The sequence below is a fragment of the Diplotaxodon limnothrissa genome, linkage group LG5, assembly GCF_057381915.1.
Source record: "Diplotaxodon limnothrissa isolate DT_005_m linkage group LG5, D_limnothrissa_male_GT1.1, whole genome shotgun sequence".
Taxonomy (NCBI): domain Eukaryota; kingdom Metazoa; phylum Chordata; class Actinopteri; order Cichliformes; family Cichlidae; genus Diplotaxodon; species Diplotaxodon limnothrissa.
Genome location: NC_140600.1, coordinates 4,708,181 through 4,726,777, shown reverse-complemented (window position 1 = coordinate 4,726,777; position 18,597 = coordinate 4,708,181). Strand labels below are relative to the sequence as shown.

General features: G+C 37.5%; 1 protein-coding gene across 1 annotated transcript; it reads right to left on the bottom strand.

Moving 5' to 3' along the window:
- Positions 1-868: 868 nt before the first annotated feature.
- Positions 869-17,259, bottom strand: serinc3 (serine incorporator 3). Its single transcript, XM_085353685.1, has 10 exons — positions 17,080-17,259; positions 12,119-12,280; positions 9,703-9,896; positions 7,431-7,510; positions 7,181-7,318; positions 6,830-6,999; positions 5,510-5,600; positions 5,075-5,291; positions 4,430-4,654; positions 869-1,710 (listed from the first exon to the last, which is right to left on the bottom strand). Exons 1-10 carry the CDS (start codon positions 17,116-17,118, stop codon positions 1,575-1,577), a joined length of 1,452 nt encoding a protein of 483 aa, XP_085209811.1. The 5' UTR covers positions 17,119-17,259; the 3' UTR covers positions 869-1,574.
- Positions 17,260-18,597: the final 1,338 nt, after the last annotated feature.

Below are 18,597 nucleotides of genomic sequence, written 5' to 3'. Positions count from 1 at the left end.
GCCTTGCTCTGTTAAATCAGTGCCAATCTGCCACTGATTTAAGGTTAAGGTTACTTTACTTATACCTGTAGGTAAATTTACTTTACAGAAGAATGATAGCATTTGACATCCCTTCAGATGAAACGTAGGACTGACGGGTGCTGCTTGTGCACACGCCCCGTCAATTTAACGTATCATCCAAATGGTTAAAAAAAGATTAAGCCATAGTTGTTATGAAAAGTGTCCATAGAGATTAAAACAGTTATCTGTACTTATTTGTACCAGGTTTTAAATGTTTATTTCTCAGAAAGATTAGTATTTTACTGGTATTGCACTGGTGTATCAAACTGATTTGAAGGAATTACTGCTCTCTGGCACACTGCAAAGCAGTAAGTTAACACTTAATAATTGAGCTTCCTGTATTGGTGCTGCTTATATTCATGGGTCTCACCAATATAAGATGAGACACTTGTAACAATCAAACGTGAAACAAAAGCACACAGAAAGCTCCAGATGTGCCTTTATTCATTTACAGCACATTGCTGAGAGTTATAACAAAGGTTCAAAGTACACAGCTTTGCCAAAAAAATAAAAAAACAGTGGTCCTTGGAAAATATTAACATTTAAACACAAAAAAGTGTGGAACCAATTATAACTTGATGACTTTCAGAATGCTTTTTTTCCTGTCTGTGGCATAGATGAGCACACTGAATCTCTGAGTCAAAGCAAAGCAAATGATTATATAGTAGGTCAGTATAATCACAAACTGCAGATGCATTACAGAGAATTCATAACTTATTAACCACACTGGGTAAATCTGGAACACAAGGCAAATGCTCAGATTTTTTATTCTCAAACATCTGTAATTATTCAGTTATGGAGTCCTTTTCTTAAAAATTTAAATCTTTTTAAAATTACAGAAACACATTCTTACAACAATAATCAAAATAAATACTAAAGATATTCTAGGCTATTCAGAGGTGTGCCTGTATCTCTTTGTTCTAAGGATATTTTTAAACCACCTGACATCTTCAGGTCTGATGGACCTGCAGGTCCGTTTACATTTGGCAGGAACTTGAGCTGATTTTGGTCATATTGCAGTTATGTCTGCGACATTCATGTACATACTCCCTAGTTATCTGATATTCTAACATTTTTCAGACATATAAGGCATATGAAGGTTGAACAGCCAACTACATCCTCTTCGTAGTGAATGCAGTTCACCCCAGCTCCACAGTAAGTCGTAGGTGTAACTCCATGATGTTGAGAATTTTTTTTTTCAACTAAGCATTCACCATAAATTGGTGTTACAGCAAAAAAAAGGAGGAAGAAGATAAAGAAAAATCTAGCTGACTTAAATCCAAAAGGTTTGCTCTAACCAGAAAATTGCCCAAGTACAAAAATACAACAATATATTGCTATTGTTAGTGATGTGACTGGTGTGAAATCACTACAGAAAAAATCTTTATCTGAAGCAACTGTTAGGGCACTTTGGAAGCATACACAATCAACTCACTCAGAATCCATCTAAAAGTGTAAAACCTGAGTCCATCTTGACAGACAAAAAATAAGAGCACGCTGTGGAGACTGGCTGATCAGCTGAAATCTCGGTTGGTGAAGACCATGGGGGCCACCAGTGTCCATGTGTACAAAGCCAAACAAACCCAGCTGGAGGTGATTTTCACCCATACTGCTGGCCACTTGCTTGTTATGGTGTAGTCTGTATTAGGGCTGTCAGAACAAAAAAATGCAATAAGTATATTTATAAAAAACTGAGAAAGCTACTTTAAGAAGGAAATTCCTTAACTTGTTCAAGCAGAAATCACAAAATCTCTGCACCTCAGAAAAATAAGGTCAGCATATCAATTATACAGTAGGAAATGCCTTTGCTTGGCCTATATGGTGCCATTAAACCCCTAATGAAACATTGTGGGACCATTTACAGTTTTAACAATGAGTTATGAATTTCCTAATATAAATAAAAGCACAATGGACTGACAGCTGCACAGAAAACTAGATCATAATCAAAAAAAGAGTTCAAAACAAAAGATGAAACATATTTTTCAGTAGCGATGATTATACTGATCTTGTAATGACCGTAAACAGGGAGCTAAAATTAATAAAAAAATGGATGGACATAAATAAATTATCATTAAATATAAATAAAACTAAAGCAATGTTTTTTGGTAATTTAAAATATAATGTAGAATTACCAATTATCATTGAAGGTGTACCAATTGATAATGTGAGTGAAAACAAATTTTTGGGAGTCGTAATTGATAACAAAATTTCATGGAAACCCCACGTCAGACACATAAAAACCAAAATTTCCAGAAGCCTCGCAGTTTTGAACAAAGTGAAACAATTCCTTGATGCACTTCGTACTCTGTACTGTACCCTGGTTCTTCCATATCTTACATATTGTGTGGAAGTGTGGGGAAACACATATAAAAATACAACTAATCCATTAGTCACAGTACAGAAACGAGCACTGCGTATTATTCACAAGGCTGGTTATCTAGATCATACTCACAAATTCTTTCTTCAGGCAAAGTTACTTAAATTCCAGGATCTGGTTAATTACAATACATCCATAATTTTGTATAAAGCTTTTACTAAACTTTTACCGGCAAATTTACAAACTAGATTTGAAATTCGAGAAAAGGTTTATAATGTGAGAGGCTTTGGAGAATTCAAATTACCCAGAACTCAAACAACCCGTAAAGGCTTTTGTGTGTCTGTATGTGGTGTGAAAATCTGGAACAGTCTGAGTTTACAATTGAAACAATGCAAAAATATTCATAGATTTAAATTTCTCTACAAACAGTTGGTCTGGTCACAGTATACTCAATGATGCTTTTAGTGTGCTCTGTAATGTCTGTCCTCTTACCATTGCTGGTATGGATTCCAAAAAAAAAAAAAAAAAAGTGTGCGTATGTATGTACATATATGTACATGTGTGTGTAGATATATATGTATGTATATGTATGTGTGTTTGTTACTTGTAGTTATTACTGCCTGTTACCTGTGGTAATGCAATTTATAATTTATATATTCTGTATTCAGTTATGAAGGCTCTAATTGTTGTTTGCGAGCTGCCGTTTAGATGCTTGTATGTGCCCGGGGCTGTTGATGGGTCTGTATGCAATGATGGGCGTAGCTGCGGGAAGTTTGTTTTTTTTGTTGATGAGTGAGTATAGGGGTGGGATTTAATAAGTTTTCTTCGTCCCACTCCTTTTTCAGGCAATTTTTGTTTTTTGTTTTGTGCATTTATGTTCAATATAGGTATTTGTTGTGCCTGAAAATGAACAAATAAATGAAATGAATATGCAAATTCAGTAGACCATTGTTGTCCTCATTCTTCTTGGTACTACTTGACCGAATAATACCAGCCGCAGACACCAATAAAGGGCAATTCTGGATATTTAAACCATTTTCTGGGTTATGTTAGTGCCAGACTGTGACTCTCATGGTCAACCATAACATTTGTGTCATATCACGTCTCCCTCTGACACAAAAATAATTGGATGTGTTTTGGTTTATAACCTATTTTGAATGCATTGCTTCATATAGCATTTATCCCTTCTGTTGTTTAGTTTCTGTCAGTCTGGTTCATGCATCTGAATGGATACAATTGCATGAAACAGTGTTTGCCACACTTAAATGTTTCACATCATCAAACAAATGTAAATATTTGACAATAATATGCAGTTTTTTCAATAAAGGTTTTAAAATAAAGATCCAAGGAAATTCAGGAGAACTGAGAATCAAAGTAATTGACATATTTCAGTGTGGAAAAGGTTATGAAGCCATTTTTAAGGCTGTGGGACTCCAGTGAACCACAGTGAAGCTTCCCAGGAGTGGCTGTCTGTTTAAAATTACCCCAAGGATGCAGCGACAACTCATCCAAGAGCTCACAAAAGACCCCCAGAATGCTTTTGTGAGCTCTTGAAAAAAAAATTGAAAAGAAGAAGAATGCTTGGACACTGCTAGCACACAAACGCAATGCAGAGGATGAAGCATCACCAAATATGTTTCCAAAACAGCTTCCTTCCAAAACCCTCCAATGTGGCTGAATTACAACAGTTCAGCAAAGATGTACAGGCCAAAATTCTTCCCCAGCGCTGTAAAAGACTCATTTCCAGTTATTGCAAACACTTGATTGCAGTTGTTGCTGCTAATGGTCCCAACCAGTTATCAGGTTTAGGGGGCAATTACTTTTTCACACAGGGCCATCATTTTAATTTGTCTGATGCTCTGAAACATTTAAGTCTGACAAACATACCAAAAAATAGCAAATCAGGAAGGGGGCAAACACTTTTTCACACACTGTATAAAAAGGAAATGAAATAAACTACCATTCACATATATATATTGTAGGATTATTGACCACCCAAACACTTCAAACTACACTTTAGGTGTTGTGCTAAAAGAGAAGGGAGCCACTGACCTGTACCAGTTAGTGAGGGTCATCATGATGTAAAGTGAGGCCAAGAAAAGCATGAAATGAAAAAAGGAGTAGCTGTACTGGACCATGTCCCGCTCATTGTCCTCCACCCGTCTGGGCCCTGTCGACTCCTCTGACAGTTCTGTGCTGCCCCCCTCAGCGAGGATGACTGAATCTTTGGATGCCATAGTTAGCTTGTTAACCTGGCTGTTGCTGGATGAACGAATGCTGGAATCAAAACAGAGATGAATGAACTGACCAAAAAGAAAGAAAAGCAAGTATTAGGATCACAGTATGAAAAAACAACGGACACAAACACAGTTCACATTAACAAGGAAGGCTTAGAAATGGTCAACCCTTCACCAGGTGAGGAACCATAACTAGTAATTACAGCAGTACTCTACACCAATAACAGCACAGTGTTGAAATTTTTAAGCCAAAGACTAGAAAAGTCTTTGGCTTATGATGGAGGAAACTGGCTACAGAGATCAAAATCATTTTTTGCATCAGTCTGTAAGCATGTTTTTTTTAATGCTCATTAACACTGCAGTCTACAGTAAAAAGAGGTCAAACAGACGGGTTCTTATATAGCGCTTTTCTACTCTAACAAAGCACTCAAAGCGCTTTACACAACATTTACAATGTTACCTGGAATACAGGATGCACAAGATAAATATAATGAGGCCCACAACGCTCTGAGCATCCCACCACTGCAGGTATGGAGATGTAAAGGCAGGTTTTTCTGTCCCAGTGATTGTGGTAATCATTGCCATGGTGGCTGTCTGGTTCTCGGTCTCTGTAGGGCCCGGGGTCGGGGCTGCGATCTGCTGGAAGATACTCAACAGGCTGGGGTTGCATTCCCGGTCTGAGATCAGCAAAACAAACAATAACAATATTAATTAAAAAATACTTTAAAAAACAATTTGAACAAAATAACCCAAAGCTTTTCTAAAAAGCAATAAATCTTAAGGTTATGAGACAAAAAGATCTTTTATTTGAAATGAATGGAGAAGAACATAAATATATGCAGATAAAGGAGTGTTTGAGTCTATTGAAATTCCCAGACAATATAAACAGTCTCACCAGGCTCATTGGTCATGGCAGACCAGGTTAGAAACATAGTGTACAAGGTGATGAAAGAAGACTGTAGTAGACCTGAATGAGGTTGAGACTCCTGCAAATACACAGATAAGGTTTATCAGTGCCAAGTATTTACTTCCCACAGGTTTGAACTGAAACTGTACATATGTATTATAGAAAAAGAAGTCATAATCCTGTGTTTACTGTTTAAGCACTCCAAACACAAAAATTAACCTTTGTTTATTATTTAGAAAATATCTAGATGGTTAAAAAAGGCCAGCAACAGTGGGAATGTTTGTGGGTCCATCTTCATCCGCTTTATCCGGGGCCGGGTCGCGGGGGCAGCAGCCTAAGCTTGGGCAAACCTGTTCTGCTAAACTCTAACATGAAAGGTTTTTTTCCTGATAACTTTTTACTGTCTGTACTTTCTACTTCTTACATTTTCAAAACAGGCTTGTTACTTTTGGTTTAACGCATTTGAAGGAAGCTATCATTTCACATCACTGGCCTTCACACATCAATTTTAAGCCTAAACAGTAAAAAATGAAAGGTAATCATGTTCGTGCATTAATCACCAGGGGATATCGCATAAAAGAGAACAAAGAGGCGCAGTCGTGTGCCATAGTGGGCAGTTTAAGTGGGTTGTGTTTTCTTTTTTTTGAGCAGCAGGTCAGCTGATCACAGTACATTGAGTGAATTGTGCTTTTTGTCACCATCTGTAAAACTGATTTTAGGGTTCCCTGCCCGCTGAATCTCACCTTAACCCCTGACTGTACTCATGTTTCTGTTTTGAGGCAAAGAAAATACAGCTATTTTTTCATTTTCCTTCTTTTTCGAGTTTTTCTTGTTCTAATTCAACCTGAGTACATTTATTAGAATTAAAATTTAGACTTAAATAATGTTTTTATTCCCATCTGATATTATTTTATTATTGCATTAACACGGTTCAGTTAGTTTTGCACAAAAATAGCTGGTAGAAATGTTATCAATAGAGCTATGTTTACTTTTCAATATTATCTCCTATAGCAAAACTAAACCAAGCTGCTACAAAACACAGTCATAATGTTTTGAAATAACAGAATTATGAGAGAGATATCCAACCATTTTCAGGTTTATTCTGTCTTTCCGTTTTACACTGTCAAACTCAGCAAAGGGGCCTTAGCATCAATTCCATGTAGATGCTACTATAGATGCTCATCATGACATGATGCTAGTAGCACAAACATTTGCAAACACAAAGCAGAATCTTCAGTGCTTAGAATAGTGTGTCTTGTTTTTGTTTTCTGTTTATCTGTGCATCGCAGACATGCCGTGTATTCACACCTGGACTTTTGGCAGGACTGAGACAACAGAGGCAACTATGCAGAGCAACATGTTGAAGCTGATGAAGAATTTGTTGATGAAGCATTCATTGGGTTTCGTGTAGAAGACAAAGAACAGCACAACAGCTGTTAATGACAGGATGTAGTTCAGGATCGTGACAGCCAGTAGAGCTAAAAATACAAGGTAGAAACAGTTCAAAGCTGAAACCAAAAAACTGATTTGAAAGTAGATTTGTGAAATCTGTGTGTGCTACATGTACGCTTTTTAAAAAAAAATTTCAGAGTAAGTGCTCGCTTATGTAACAGTATTTAGAAGATGAATACAGCATGTAACTGGGCCAGAGTCACTGACCTGCATACCAGCCTCTGGAGTTGCCATTCTCCATCTTGTCAACCCAGGACTCATTCCAGGAGTGGGCAAAGTCCACCAGCAGCACCAGTTGAATCAGAATGAAAAAGAAGGCTCCACCAGAGCCTATGACAAACCATACTGCGACAACACAAATACACAAGTAATTGAACTACTCGTCTTTCATACAAACTAACAAATCTGTGTGTAAAAGAGATCTGAGTTATCAAGGATTTTAAATACAAATTCTTACTGTAGGTGAAAGGCCCTTCAGGGATGTAAAAGGCACCAACTGTAATTGCCACCAAGGCAGCAAACTTAAAGAACCAAAATCTGAAACAAATTGTTACTGTCATAAGTCTCAGGAAAACTGTCTCAATCAAATATCTCATCTGCTTTCACAGTGGCTTGCAAAAGTATTCGGCCCCCTGAATTTTCCCACATTTTGTCACATTACAGCCACAAACATGAATCAATTTTATTGGAATTCCACGTGAAAGACCAACACAAAGTGGTGCACACGTGAGAAGTGGAACGAAAATCATACATGATTCCAAACATTTTTTACACATAACTGCAAAGTGGGGTGTGCGTAATTATTCAGCCCCCTTTGGTCTGAGTGCAGTCAGTTGCCCATAGACGTTGCCTGATGAGTGCTAATGACTAAACAGAGTGCACCTGTGTGTAATCTAATGTCAGTACAAATACAGCTGTTCTGTGACGGCCTCAGAGGTTGTCTAAGAGCAACAACACCATGAAGTCCAAAGAACACACCAGACAGGTCAGGGATAAAGTTACTGAGAAATTTAAAGCAGGCTTAGGCTACAAAAAGATTTCCCAAGCCTTGAACATCCCACGGAGCACTGTTCAAGCAATCATTCAGAAATGGAAGGAGTATGGCACAACTGTAAACCTACCAAGACAAGGCCGTCCACCTAAACTCTCAGGCCGAACAAGGAGAGCGCTGATCAGAAATGCAGCCAAGAGGCCCATGGTGACTCTGGACGAGCTGCAGAGATCTACAGCTCAGGTGGGGGAATCTGTCCATAGGACAACTATTAGTCGTGCACTGCACAACGTTGGCCTTTATGGAAGAGTGGCAAGAAGAAAGCCATTGTTAACAGAAAACCATAAGAAGTCCCGTTTGCAGTTTGCCACAAGCCATGTGGGGGACACAGCAAACATGTGGAAGAAGGTGCTCTGGTCAGATGAGACCAAAATGGAACTTAGTGGCTAAAATGCAAAACGCTGCACATCACTCTGAACACACCATCCCCACTGTCAGATATGGTGGTGGCAGCATCACACTCTGGGGGTGCTTCTCTTCAGCAGGGACAGGGAAGCTGGTCAGAGTTGATGGGAAGATGGATGGAGCCAAATACAGGGCAACCTTGGAAGAAAACCTCTTGGAGTCTGCAAAAGACTTGAGACTGGGGCGGAGGTTCCCCTTCCAGCATCAACAACCCTAAACATAAAGCCAGGGCAACAATGGAGTGGTTTAAAACAAAACATATCCATGTGTTAGACTGGCCCAGTCAAAGTCCAGATCTAAATCCAATTGAGAATCTGTGGCAAGATCTGAAAACTGCTGTTCACAAACGCTGTCCATCTAATCTGACTGAGCTGGAGCTGTTTTGCAAAGAAGAATGAGCAAAGATTTCAGTCTGTAGATGTGCAAAGTTGGTAGAGACAGACCCTAAAAGACTGGCAGCTGTAACTGCAACAAAAGCTGGTTCTACAAAGTATTGACTCAGGGGCTGAATAATTACGCACACCCACTTTTCAGTTATTTATTTGTAAAACATGTTTGGAATCATGTATGATTTTCGTTCCACTTCTCACGTGTGCACCACTTTGTGTTGGTCTTTCACGTGGAATTCCAATAAAATTGATTCATGTTTGTGGCTGTAATGTGACAAAATGTGGAAAAGTTCAAGGGGCTGAATACTTTTGCAAGCCACTGTATATCCAGAGTCCAATCAGTTACCCTGAAAGGTCCAAACACACTTTGATTTTGATATGAATGTGCATCACACATGTATTTATTTAATACTTATTTAGTGACTTTATTAGAATTTATTACTATTACTTTTTTTATGTTATGCTGACCTTACACTTAAACTTGAAAGACACACTGCTGGTGAGACCAAAATAAAACCAAATAAGACCTTTACAGCCAAATACGATAATGGACATTATATATGTGCTAGAATGACATTGGACAGCTATGATAAATATTTATTGTTGCATTTTTAAAACTTTGTAAACTAAAAAACAAAGGTCTTCTGCTAAAACACATCTTGTATAATTTACATTTTACAACCTCACAGTGTTAAAGAGCCAAGGTGGACTAGAGTGAAAACACAGTGAAGGCCTGGAAATGCGATATTTAAATGCAAATGATCTATGGCTGCTTTGTTTATGTACCTGCTATGGTTTAAAAAAGTCTAAAACTGAACCTTAGGATTGGTAGGACTGTGCTGGTAAAAATATTTACATCTTGCTAGCTTTACTGCAGTACTTACCCATTGTGGATAGCAGCACGTGGATCTCTGCTGTTCTTTATGTTTATCATGAGAACGGAGAACCCCAAGAACCACATACTCATTCCAAAGCATATACGGTAAACTGCTTGGTACCCCACAAACATCTCACACTTGACATCCGCCTGTAGACCACGGACAGACGAACCTGCCCCATCCTCACAAAAGCCTGGGATCTACAGAAAATCAGAGAAAGACCCTTGTTTTCTGTACATCCAGACGAGATTTTTATATGCATATGAGGCTTTTAAGAGAGTGTAAAGAAGAGCCACCTTTGAAATACGTTTCTAGTTAGACACAATGTTTTCTAAGATTTTTAATACTAAATACAATAACCTGAATTTTATCAGAATTTAGTAGAAGAAAATTACAGGTCAAATGTATGTCATGTTTTCTAATAATACTGCCTCAAGCACGTATAAAAAAGTATTGGTCCTAGCACAGAACCCTGTGGAACTCCATTACTAACTTTGTTATGTGAAGAAGGCACCCTGTTTACTTGAACAAACTGTAATCTATTAGATATACATGGTTCAAAGCAGTTCAGTGTATTTCCTTCAAATCCAATAGTGTGGTCCATGCTGTCTCGTATAATCTTATAGTCAACAATACTGATTTAGCAGGACAGGTACAAAGAGTCCACTGTCTGAGGCCATAAGAAGTACGGGTACACCACCTGAACTTTTCTTAGCTGATTATGATTTCAAAATTTCTAAAGTACGTTTTGCAGATTCTGATTTGTTAAGAAGTATAACTAATGAAAACAACAAGAACCTTTTTCTAATCTGAGCTTTATATCATTTCCACTTTCCTTCTAATGATCTCTCCTCACTGAAATGACATGCTGATGGCACGGTGAAAGTAATTATTAAAGTTAGTTCAAAGAGATCAATTAGAGAGAAGCCATCTAAATAAATATCACCAGTTGCTGTACTTAGCTCCTGTAGGAAGGATGTTACTGGTTTTTTTTCACCAATGATTCAAATTTTATTTGTTCTCGCAACCAGAGCTAAACTCAACAGGAAGCTTTATTGCCGTAATTCAGGGAACAAAGTTCAAAAATTGAGACTAGGTAGAAACTAGGAACAAACTAAGCACTAGGAAAGAAACATAGCTCGAAGGGAACAAATGACAACAACATGACAAAGAACAGAGAGACAATATATACGCAGCAGGGAATTTTGTGTTTTGATATATATTTGATATATCCTCATGATATTGTTGTTACTAGTTCAGCATAAGTCAAGATTGCATGTGAACAATCAGATTGTTATGATGTCAAAGCTTTGTGACTTGGAGAAAAACCTGCTGATGTCTACTCCGAGTTAGGGCTATGGTGTTAGGGTTGTGATGATCGAGCTTCTTTTACAGTCAGAAGTAAATAAAGAAAAGTCTCTAGTCCAGTCTCAGGTCTTTAGCAGCAATAATGTAATAGGTTTTCTACAAGATTTTATCTGTCTCTGACATTGATAAGGAGAAAATTTGGCTCTTTCATCTTTATGAAATTGCTTTAGTACACTGAGGTTTGTAGACATCTGTTTACGCACAGCACTCTTGATGGAGATGGTTTGAGGCCTGGACTTGTGCTGACATGCGGTTTGGCTTTCATCAAAATTATCATCATCTCCACTTTAATCCTAACTTTTTACTAGCAGTAAATAAGGTGTAAAGTACTATTATTATTATAGTTATTATTATTATTGACTATTTATTTTCCAAAACACCATAAGCTAAAAAAATGCTCAGAATTAAATAGAAATAAAAAATGCAATTAAAGAAAGTAAATACTGTGTGGAGCCTGCGGCTTAATTTGACCCAACACGGGAAACCTCACCCGGACACGGAAAGGAGTGACAGATTGATATTTAATTTAATTGCTTCGGTTTATACATATTCAAGTTTTCCTTATCTTAAATGATTTTACCTTTCATTAAAATAGCTTCTGTTATTGCTGGATGTCATCACTTATCACATATTCTAATTTCTTGGTACTATTTCTTGGGAGCTATGAATCTGGATTGGACTGTGTTATCTGGGGCTGACATGTCATCTGCTCCTTGACTTCCACTTGTTTTCTTCTTTTTCTTTTTTCATATGAACTTTGATTACAAACTTTACTTGAATCACAGTTAATGTCTCAGAGGAAACAACATTGTTATGTCAGCATCACTTTTTATTTCTCCATTTTTAAACAATTGTCAACGATTGTTTTAAACGAGAAACAAATTGTGCTGATGCACGTGTTATAAATCTCATGGTGGCTTTGCATGAATGCTCATTTTTTGCATCAGTTATGCACCAGTTTCAACCATTATAATTTCATTTTAACTTTAAATAATAGACATTTACATTCACAATAAAGTTTATATCTTATGGTATTTTTATGGTCAACTCCTACCCTTTTGAGCTGCCGATCCACACCCGGTGACAGCATGATGCAGGCAACGATGGTGCCTATCAGCATTATAAAGGCATAGATGATCCTGGTCACCGTGGAGTTTCTGATGCTCGGACAGCAGCTACACATCAGGCACGTAGCACTGCTGCACAGGCACGGCACCTGGAGGATCAATAAAAAAATCACACTTGAAGGAAAAAGTGGAACATCCAGGGATATGTGTAAGGAAAGATGTAAGCGATCAATGTGAGAACACAACATATACATGTTCTTAATCAAACATTTACCGCATAATATAAAGATGCACTTTACTAAACCTTTGGATTTTTGTTTTTTAAATTCCAGTACTGACAACAAGCACACACAACACATTTTAGTAACTTAGAAAAATATTTCAATCATTTATTTTAGATTTTCAACTATTCAACTGCCAGTATAGACTGATCTTGATGTTTGTACTGTTATGCTGTACACAGTCTACTGTAACGTCTCATTGAGTAACACTGAATGACTCAGCACAGCACTGGCAATTAGAGACAATGACATTCAGAGAAAAACTACTTTGCACTGAGAGCACTCTGTATTTTGACCACTGTGCCATCTGATATGTTGTGTCATAAAGTGACTACTTTATTGCCATCAGGCTTGAGGACATATGAAGCAGATTGGCTTGTGTGGTTCTGAGACTAAACAAATTATCCCTCGTTAAGTTTTTTTTCTGCAGGTTAAAAAGTTGTCACAAGTTTGCTTATTACTGGACATTTCCTTCACTCTTATTGTGAAAATTACTTAGTTAATCCTAATGAGTTTCAATTCTTTCAATTCAATTCTTTATTTATTTGTCACATGTAGTTATAGCTGGTACAACATACAGTGAAATGTTTTTTCTGGCTAAAAAAGTACTCCCCCCGACTGTGCAAACATGCTAAAAAGGATTTTACATAAGCTAAGAAAAAAAAAAAGGAAAAGAAACAAAAGTAAAAAGTAAAAAAATATATAAAAAAACAATGTAAAAGTCCATATGTTTGTGCTTATAAATATATATCCATGACGTGCAAGATATTGCCTGAATATAATTAACGATGAAAGCTTTTATTGGCAGCTGCTGTCATGGAGAAACTTGTATGTATCTCTTTTCTGGAACTGCAAATAAAGCAGAAGCACTGAGTGTTTCCAGCTGTTGCAAACTGACAGAGTAAAGTATTCTGCAGTAAACTGGACTAACTGACACATGGAACCGGAGGCCTCATTGTCTCATTTTTTCTGTAAGTTAAATGTGTGATTTCTAAGATAATGAGTAAATCAATATTCTTAGTTTGCTAGGCAAGACGAGGAGTGAGCTGTCGGGGGAAAGCTGGTGTTTGGTAACTAATACATACTGTTACGTTTCGGTGTTGTCAGTGTTTTGTTTTTTGCGTGACTGTCATGTATTTCCTGCTTTACTTTGAAAGTCTGTGTTATCTTGAAAGTCTGTGTTATCTGTGTTATCTGTGTTCAGTTTACGTTTCCTTGTCTCGTCAGGTCTAATTTGCCCCAGCTGTGTTTCCCTCCTGTGGTCCATTCCCTGATTGCTCCTTCTATGTATTTAAGCCTTGTGTTTCAGTATGTCATGGTCGCGATCTCCCCCGTGTTGTAAATAAATAGTTTGTTGTAAATAGTTGTGAATGGGTTTGTCAATGCTTTCGTTATGGGATATTTTCGTTTTGGGATTTTGGTGGAGAGCCTTCGTGGTTTTATTTTCCTTATTTCTGTTTTTCTACGTTGCACCCCGGTTGCCTAGGCCGGGGTGTAACAATACATAAATGAATTTGCTTGCACATGAGTGAGCTTGAATGTTAATTAAAAGTACTATAGTTCAAACACTACCTTGGCTTCTCTGACTGTACTGAACAGAAGGATATTAAGACTTCTAGCTGGTACTTAAAGATGAGCCACTTAAACCTGTTTATATGAGAAACAGATAAAAGTCATTGGGCCTGCCTAGTCACTAACTAATGTTACAGTTACTGTTCATTTAATATGAACATAATATTATAAGAACAACAGGCTGGGCTCTTCTTCTTATGATTATCAAATATTTGCAAACGGTAACATGTTTCTGTCTCTCTCCACACATGTATGGATAGTAACACAAATTTTAAAAATATTGGCAAGCACCAGTGGTACCCCGCAGCCTCCTGGTAGATGCACCTATAGTATTGATTTGAAAGTCCTCGGTGACTTCCTTCTTAAGTTATCGCATTCACAAACTTGAGTGTCTATGCTGCCCGCCTGCCTGGCAATATCTGAAGCTGTTATAGCTGCAAAGGGTGGGCCGACATCTTCATATATCAAATCTATTTCAAGATATAAATTTATTGAAAAATGTCTATTGACCCACTTCCAGCATGTTTTTCCACACTTTGGAATCTGAAGTTAGGTCTCAAAAAATATTAAAGACAAAAGCCTGAAGTTTTAAATACCCCTTCCTACCATGACATTGAATCAGAACCTGCAATGTTGAACAGACACATGAAAAATGTTTGAGTACTGGCTAGTTAAAATATGACAAAAAGGAATTCAAGCAGTCCTGTAAAGCCCCTTATTTAAGCAGAGGCTAATAAAAAAACATTTCTGAATGGTATATTGTTGTATGTTGTATTTATTGTGGTCAAAGTTAAAGTAAACTTTATTGTCATCTGTGCTATATACAGTATATAGAGAGACGAGACAACGAGGCTCCAGTTCCATTCAGTGCAAAAGACAAACAATAAATATAAGAAGAGTAAGAAACAAATATACACTTTAAGATTAAGGTAAAAGGTATACACAAATAGAATACTTGTTAGCATAAAATTCTTAATCACAAATGAAATGAAATGAAAGAAAATGCTACTTCAATCAACTTTCATGCTGGATGGAACAAATATGACAAGTTGTACCACAATAGCATATCAGTAGGGATCAGGCAAGCAGCATGCTGACTGCCAGAATAGATGCTGCAAATATATATTATATTATATGTATATATGTATTTATTTAATTTCTTTTTTGATGCACAATTAACGCACAGAGGAATTCACGCACAGTATGTGACTTTGGCCACTTTCGTAGTTCAGGATGTCTGCAAGTGACGCAGCAGTAACAATATGTATGGTGAGCAGAAAGTGATAAAGAAAAGAGACTTTTGAATGGCAAGTTCAAAAAGCTTTGTCAAATGGTCCCCTTGACAAGACCAGTTTTTTTATTTGTATTAAGATACATAATTTGTAGAAAGATAAAATGGAGGAAGCAAATGTGGTTTACTCACTGGAAACTACTGGACCACAGTTACCTTGTGGTAAAGGCACATTCATTTGGACCACAGTGGGAACATGCTTTAAATGTTGTGAGGACAGAGGAGACGCACTTTGCCAACATGTGCGCCAATAACTTTATGCAAGTGGTCTATTCTACCTCTTGAATTAAAGACACTGCATGCCCTCTATGGGCATGCAGTGTCTTTAAGGCTTTCCTGGAGAATATTCATTATACATTCAATATACATTAACAGTTAGAGCTACAGAATCATGTGTGATGTTGTATCAAACTATAGTATGGTAATATGTGTACCTAAATGTATCAAAATTTCAGTATTCACTTTCATTTAATGAGCTATCAGTTGCAGTAAAACCCCCAGGAAAGACTGTTAAAACTGGGGCAGCTATTTAAGAAAGGCAGCATGTGGTGTTTGTGGTCAGACCCAGCAGGCCTGTGGGCAGGAATTTGTCACAGCGACTCCTCCTCTAATATATACTTTAGCTACATTGATTCTACAGCTTTGAAAATATGCCACGAGAATATTTGTTTAGCGTTATGTAAAATATATATTGCTACTCCAAAGTTTCTAAGTCTAGTTTGGCTAGACTTAGAATGTGCCCACAGGCCTGCCCACATGACACATGATTGTGGGAAGCAGTAATATAATGCAAGTAGTACATGCTAACCTTTATATGTATATGTATGTTAGTGTCTTTACTTAGAAATATAACTGGACTAAACTGATAAAGTTTTGGTGTAGTAAAAACAAAACAAACAATCACAGCCTGACATTGTCAGACAGCATATGTATTAATTTACAGTAAACCACTGCCTGGACTCTTATATACACTAATACCAGACGTGGAGTCAAGTGATAACGATACTTGGTAGATAGTCAACAAGTATGCCAGCCAGACAAGGTCAGCTTAGTTCTTCTGCAGACTGGCCTTGACAATGTCTGCCAGAAAACCTACAGCCTGAAAATGGTTGGCCATGCCTCATCATGATCTCAACCATAAATAAACCCAGACAGAAAACATACTGTTAATACCGTTTTTTCTAGTTTTACTTGTGTCTGTCTTTTTGTATAAATGAAGTTGTTAAATTGACAGATAATACAGCTCTGTGAAAAACTGAATGCTTTATTACAAGATATATTTGTGGTATTTGCTCTAGTCCTAATTGCGTATCCATGTAGTGCTATTCCTCTCTTGCCTTATATAAAAAGATACTGTTTTCATTCTCTACGTTTCATCTACTGACATTTCTAAATACGACGCATGTTGTGTTCTTATTATAATGTAACAAAGCGCAAACTAATCCAGTTAATCACATGCCAGCAGATGACCAAGTGCGTTGGGATTAACTATCTGTTGTGCCGTATATTTGAACTGCTCCTCACGCGGCAGCTACTTCAGGGGGATTCTCAGATTTCTGCAGATAAAATCTAAATCCAGCGTAGCTGAAACGTTACCGAAACCATAACTGTTTTAACAAACCTGGGCGAGATCACAGAACACAACGGGAATTAATATAGCAGCTAACTGAGTGTGTCCATGTTCTTTAGCACTAGCCTACTACCTGTCTAAGCTTCAGGTTGTTACGACACCTTACATTTCTCATCACTTTAAATCAAGGTGCTTGTAAAAACCTCACTTCTGAGTCGCAGCATTAGACCTTACCCAGCTTGCAAAAGAAAATGTCCCCAGAGCAGCTCCCATGGTTGCCGGGTTTCTGGACAGAAGCGCACAGTCTGTGTTCTTCTTCCCGTTACTTCGCTTCCGTTCTTTGCTGGTGTTTTCACTGTCTAAAGAAAATAAAGCTTCTCTGTCAGGCGGTCAGGACAGAACGACAGCGCCTCGAACTACTTCAGAGCTTTGGCTGGCTGAAGTAACGCTGGGTGACGTCATGACGTTGTTGACCTGTTGCCATTTGTACAGGCTTTGGTGACGGTATGTGGACATACTAATACGTAATTAGGTTTTCTAATTGTCATTAACGGTTTATATGTTATAAAGTATTTTAACAATATTAGAACAATGATAAAGTTATTATTAGTTAGTGGTAAAGTCTACTAGTGTTAGTGGTTTACTGTTTATTGTTTCTTCAGTCATAAGTCATACATACTCAATTTCATTTACACATAAAAGAAGCGCTTTCTATATTAATTTATTTAGGATTTGAAAAGCCTGTGTCCTTTTTACAGGTCTTTCATTCTTTCATTTCAGCCCTTCTCTTGTATGTTGTATCACAATCTCTGGCTCGCTTCCATAATGAGTAACCTGTGGAAAAATCAGCTCATATTCACCATTTTCAGTGACACTGATGTGGTTGGCAAAGGTAATGTCATAAAATGTTTTTCAGGTGACATTGCTAACAGTTGTATCACTGTGTTACCCAAGTAGTGAAATCTGTTTTCTTTGTAGTACTCAAAGAAAAAAAATATCTGCAAACCCTATTCCAAAAAGTTTCAGCAGTTGCGATTTATCCCTATGCACTTCGGATGTTATCAGTCTACACAATGGGCGTTATGAGCAGAAATCACCCCCATAGATATGAGCCATTAGGGGCCTTCTCCACCTGCTAGTTTGTTAATATTAATATTAATAATTCAGATGGAGGGTCACTAACAGGTGGATGGGAAGATTCCAGATTCCATACAGTGATACTAGAGGCCAATGTAATGCAATTCAGTTTCAATTTAAGACTTCTTTATATGGTATCAAAAATTGTTAAAATCCATCCAAAACAACAGTGATGACAACACTCCTGGCTTGAGCGGTCAGCAACAGACGACTTCCCCCATCACCCACTTCACACCAACACCCACCAACAAAGCTATGCCTATCAACCACATTCCGGCAACTAATCAGTACTGTTGCCTGCATCAGTACTGTAATAATTACATATTGGACACCATAACTCAAGACGTACACATCACATCACAGACAACCAGTTAGACAACATAACATGCTCAAAAAGTCCACCGAAGTCGTTTTTTCTTTTCTTCTCTTCTTCTGTCCACACATGGTCAGTCAGTCATAGGCCAGAGGTTACCAGCACATAGCCTAAATATAGTCAGTCTGTGATGTATCTCTCTTAGTGTTAAAGTCAAATCAACGTAAGTTATGTCACGCTGTGTCAAAATTGTCATCATGGGTCAAAGGTCTCCTGAAGACGGCATATCTTTGTGACGGGTC

Excerpts from the sequence above, each read along its gene's own strand:
- serinc3 (XM_085353685.1), bottom strand. The coding sequence starts at position 17,118 with ATGGGAGCTGCTCTGGGGACATTTTCTTTTGCAAGCTGG. Across the intron at positions 9,897-12,118 it reads TGGATCGGCAGCTCAAAAGG|ATCCCAGGCTTTTGTGAGGA; the intron begins GTAGGAGTTGAC and ends GATTTTCTGTAG. Across the intron at positions 1,711-4,429 it reads ACCCTCACTAACTGGTACAG|CCCTAATACAGACTACACCA; the intron begins GTCAGTGGCTCC and ends TTGTTCTGACAG.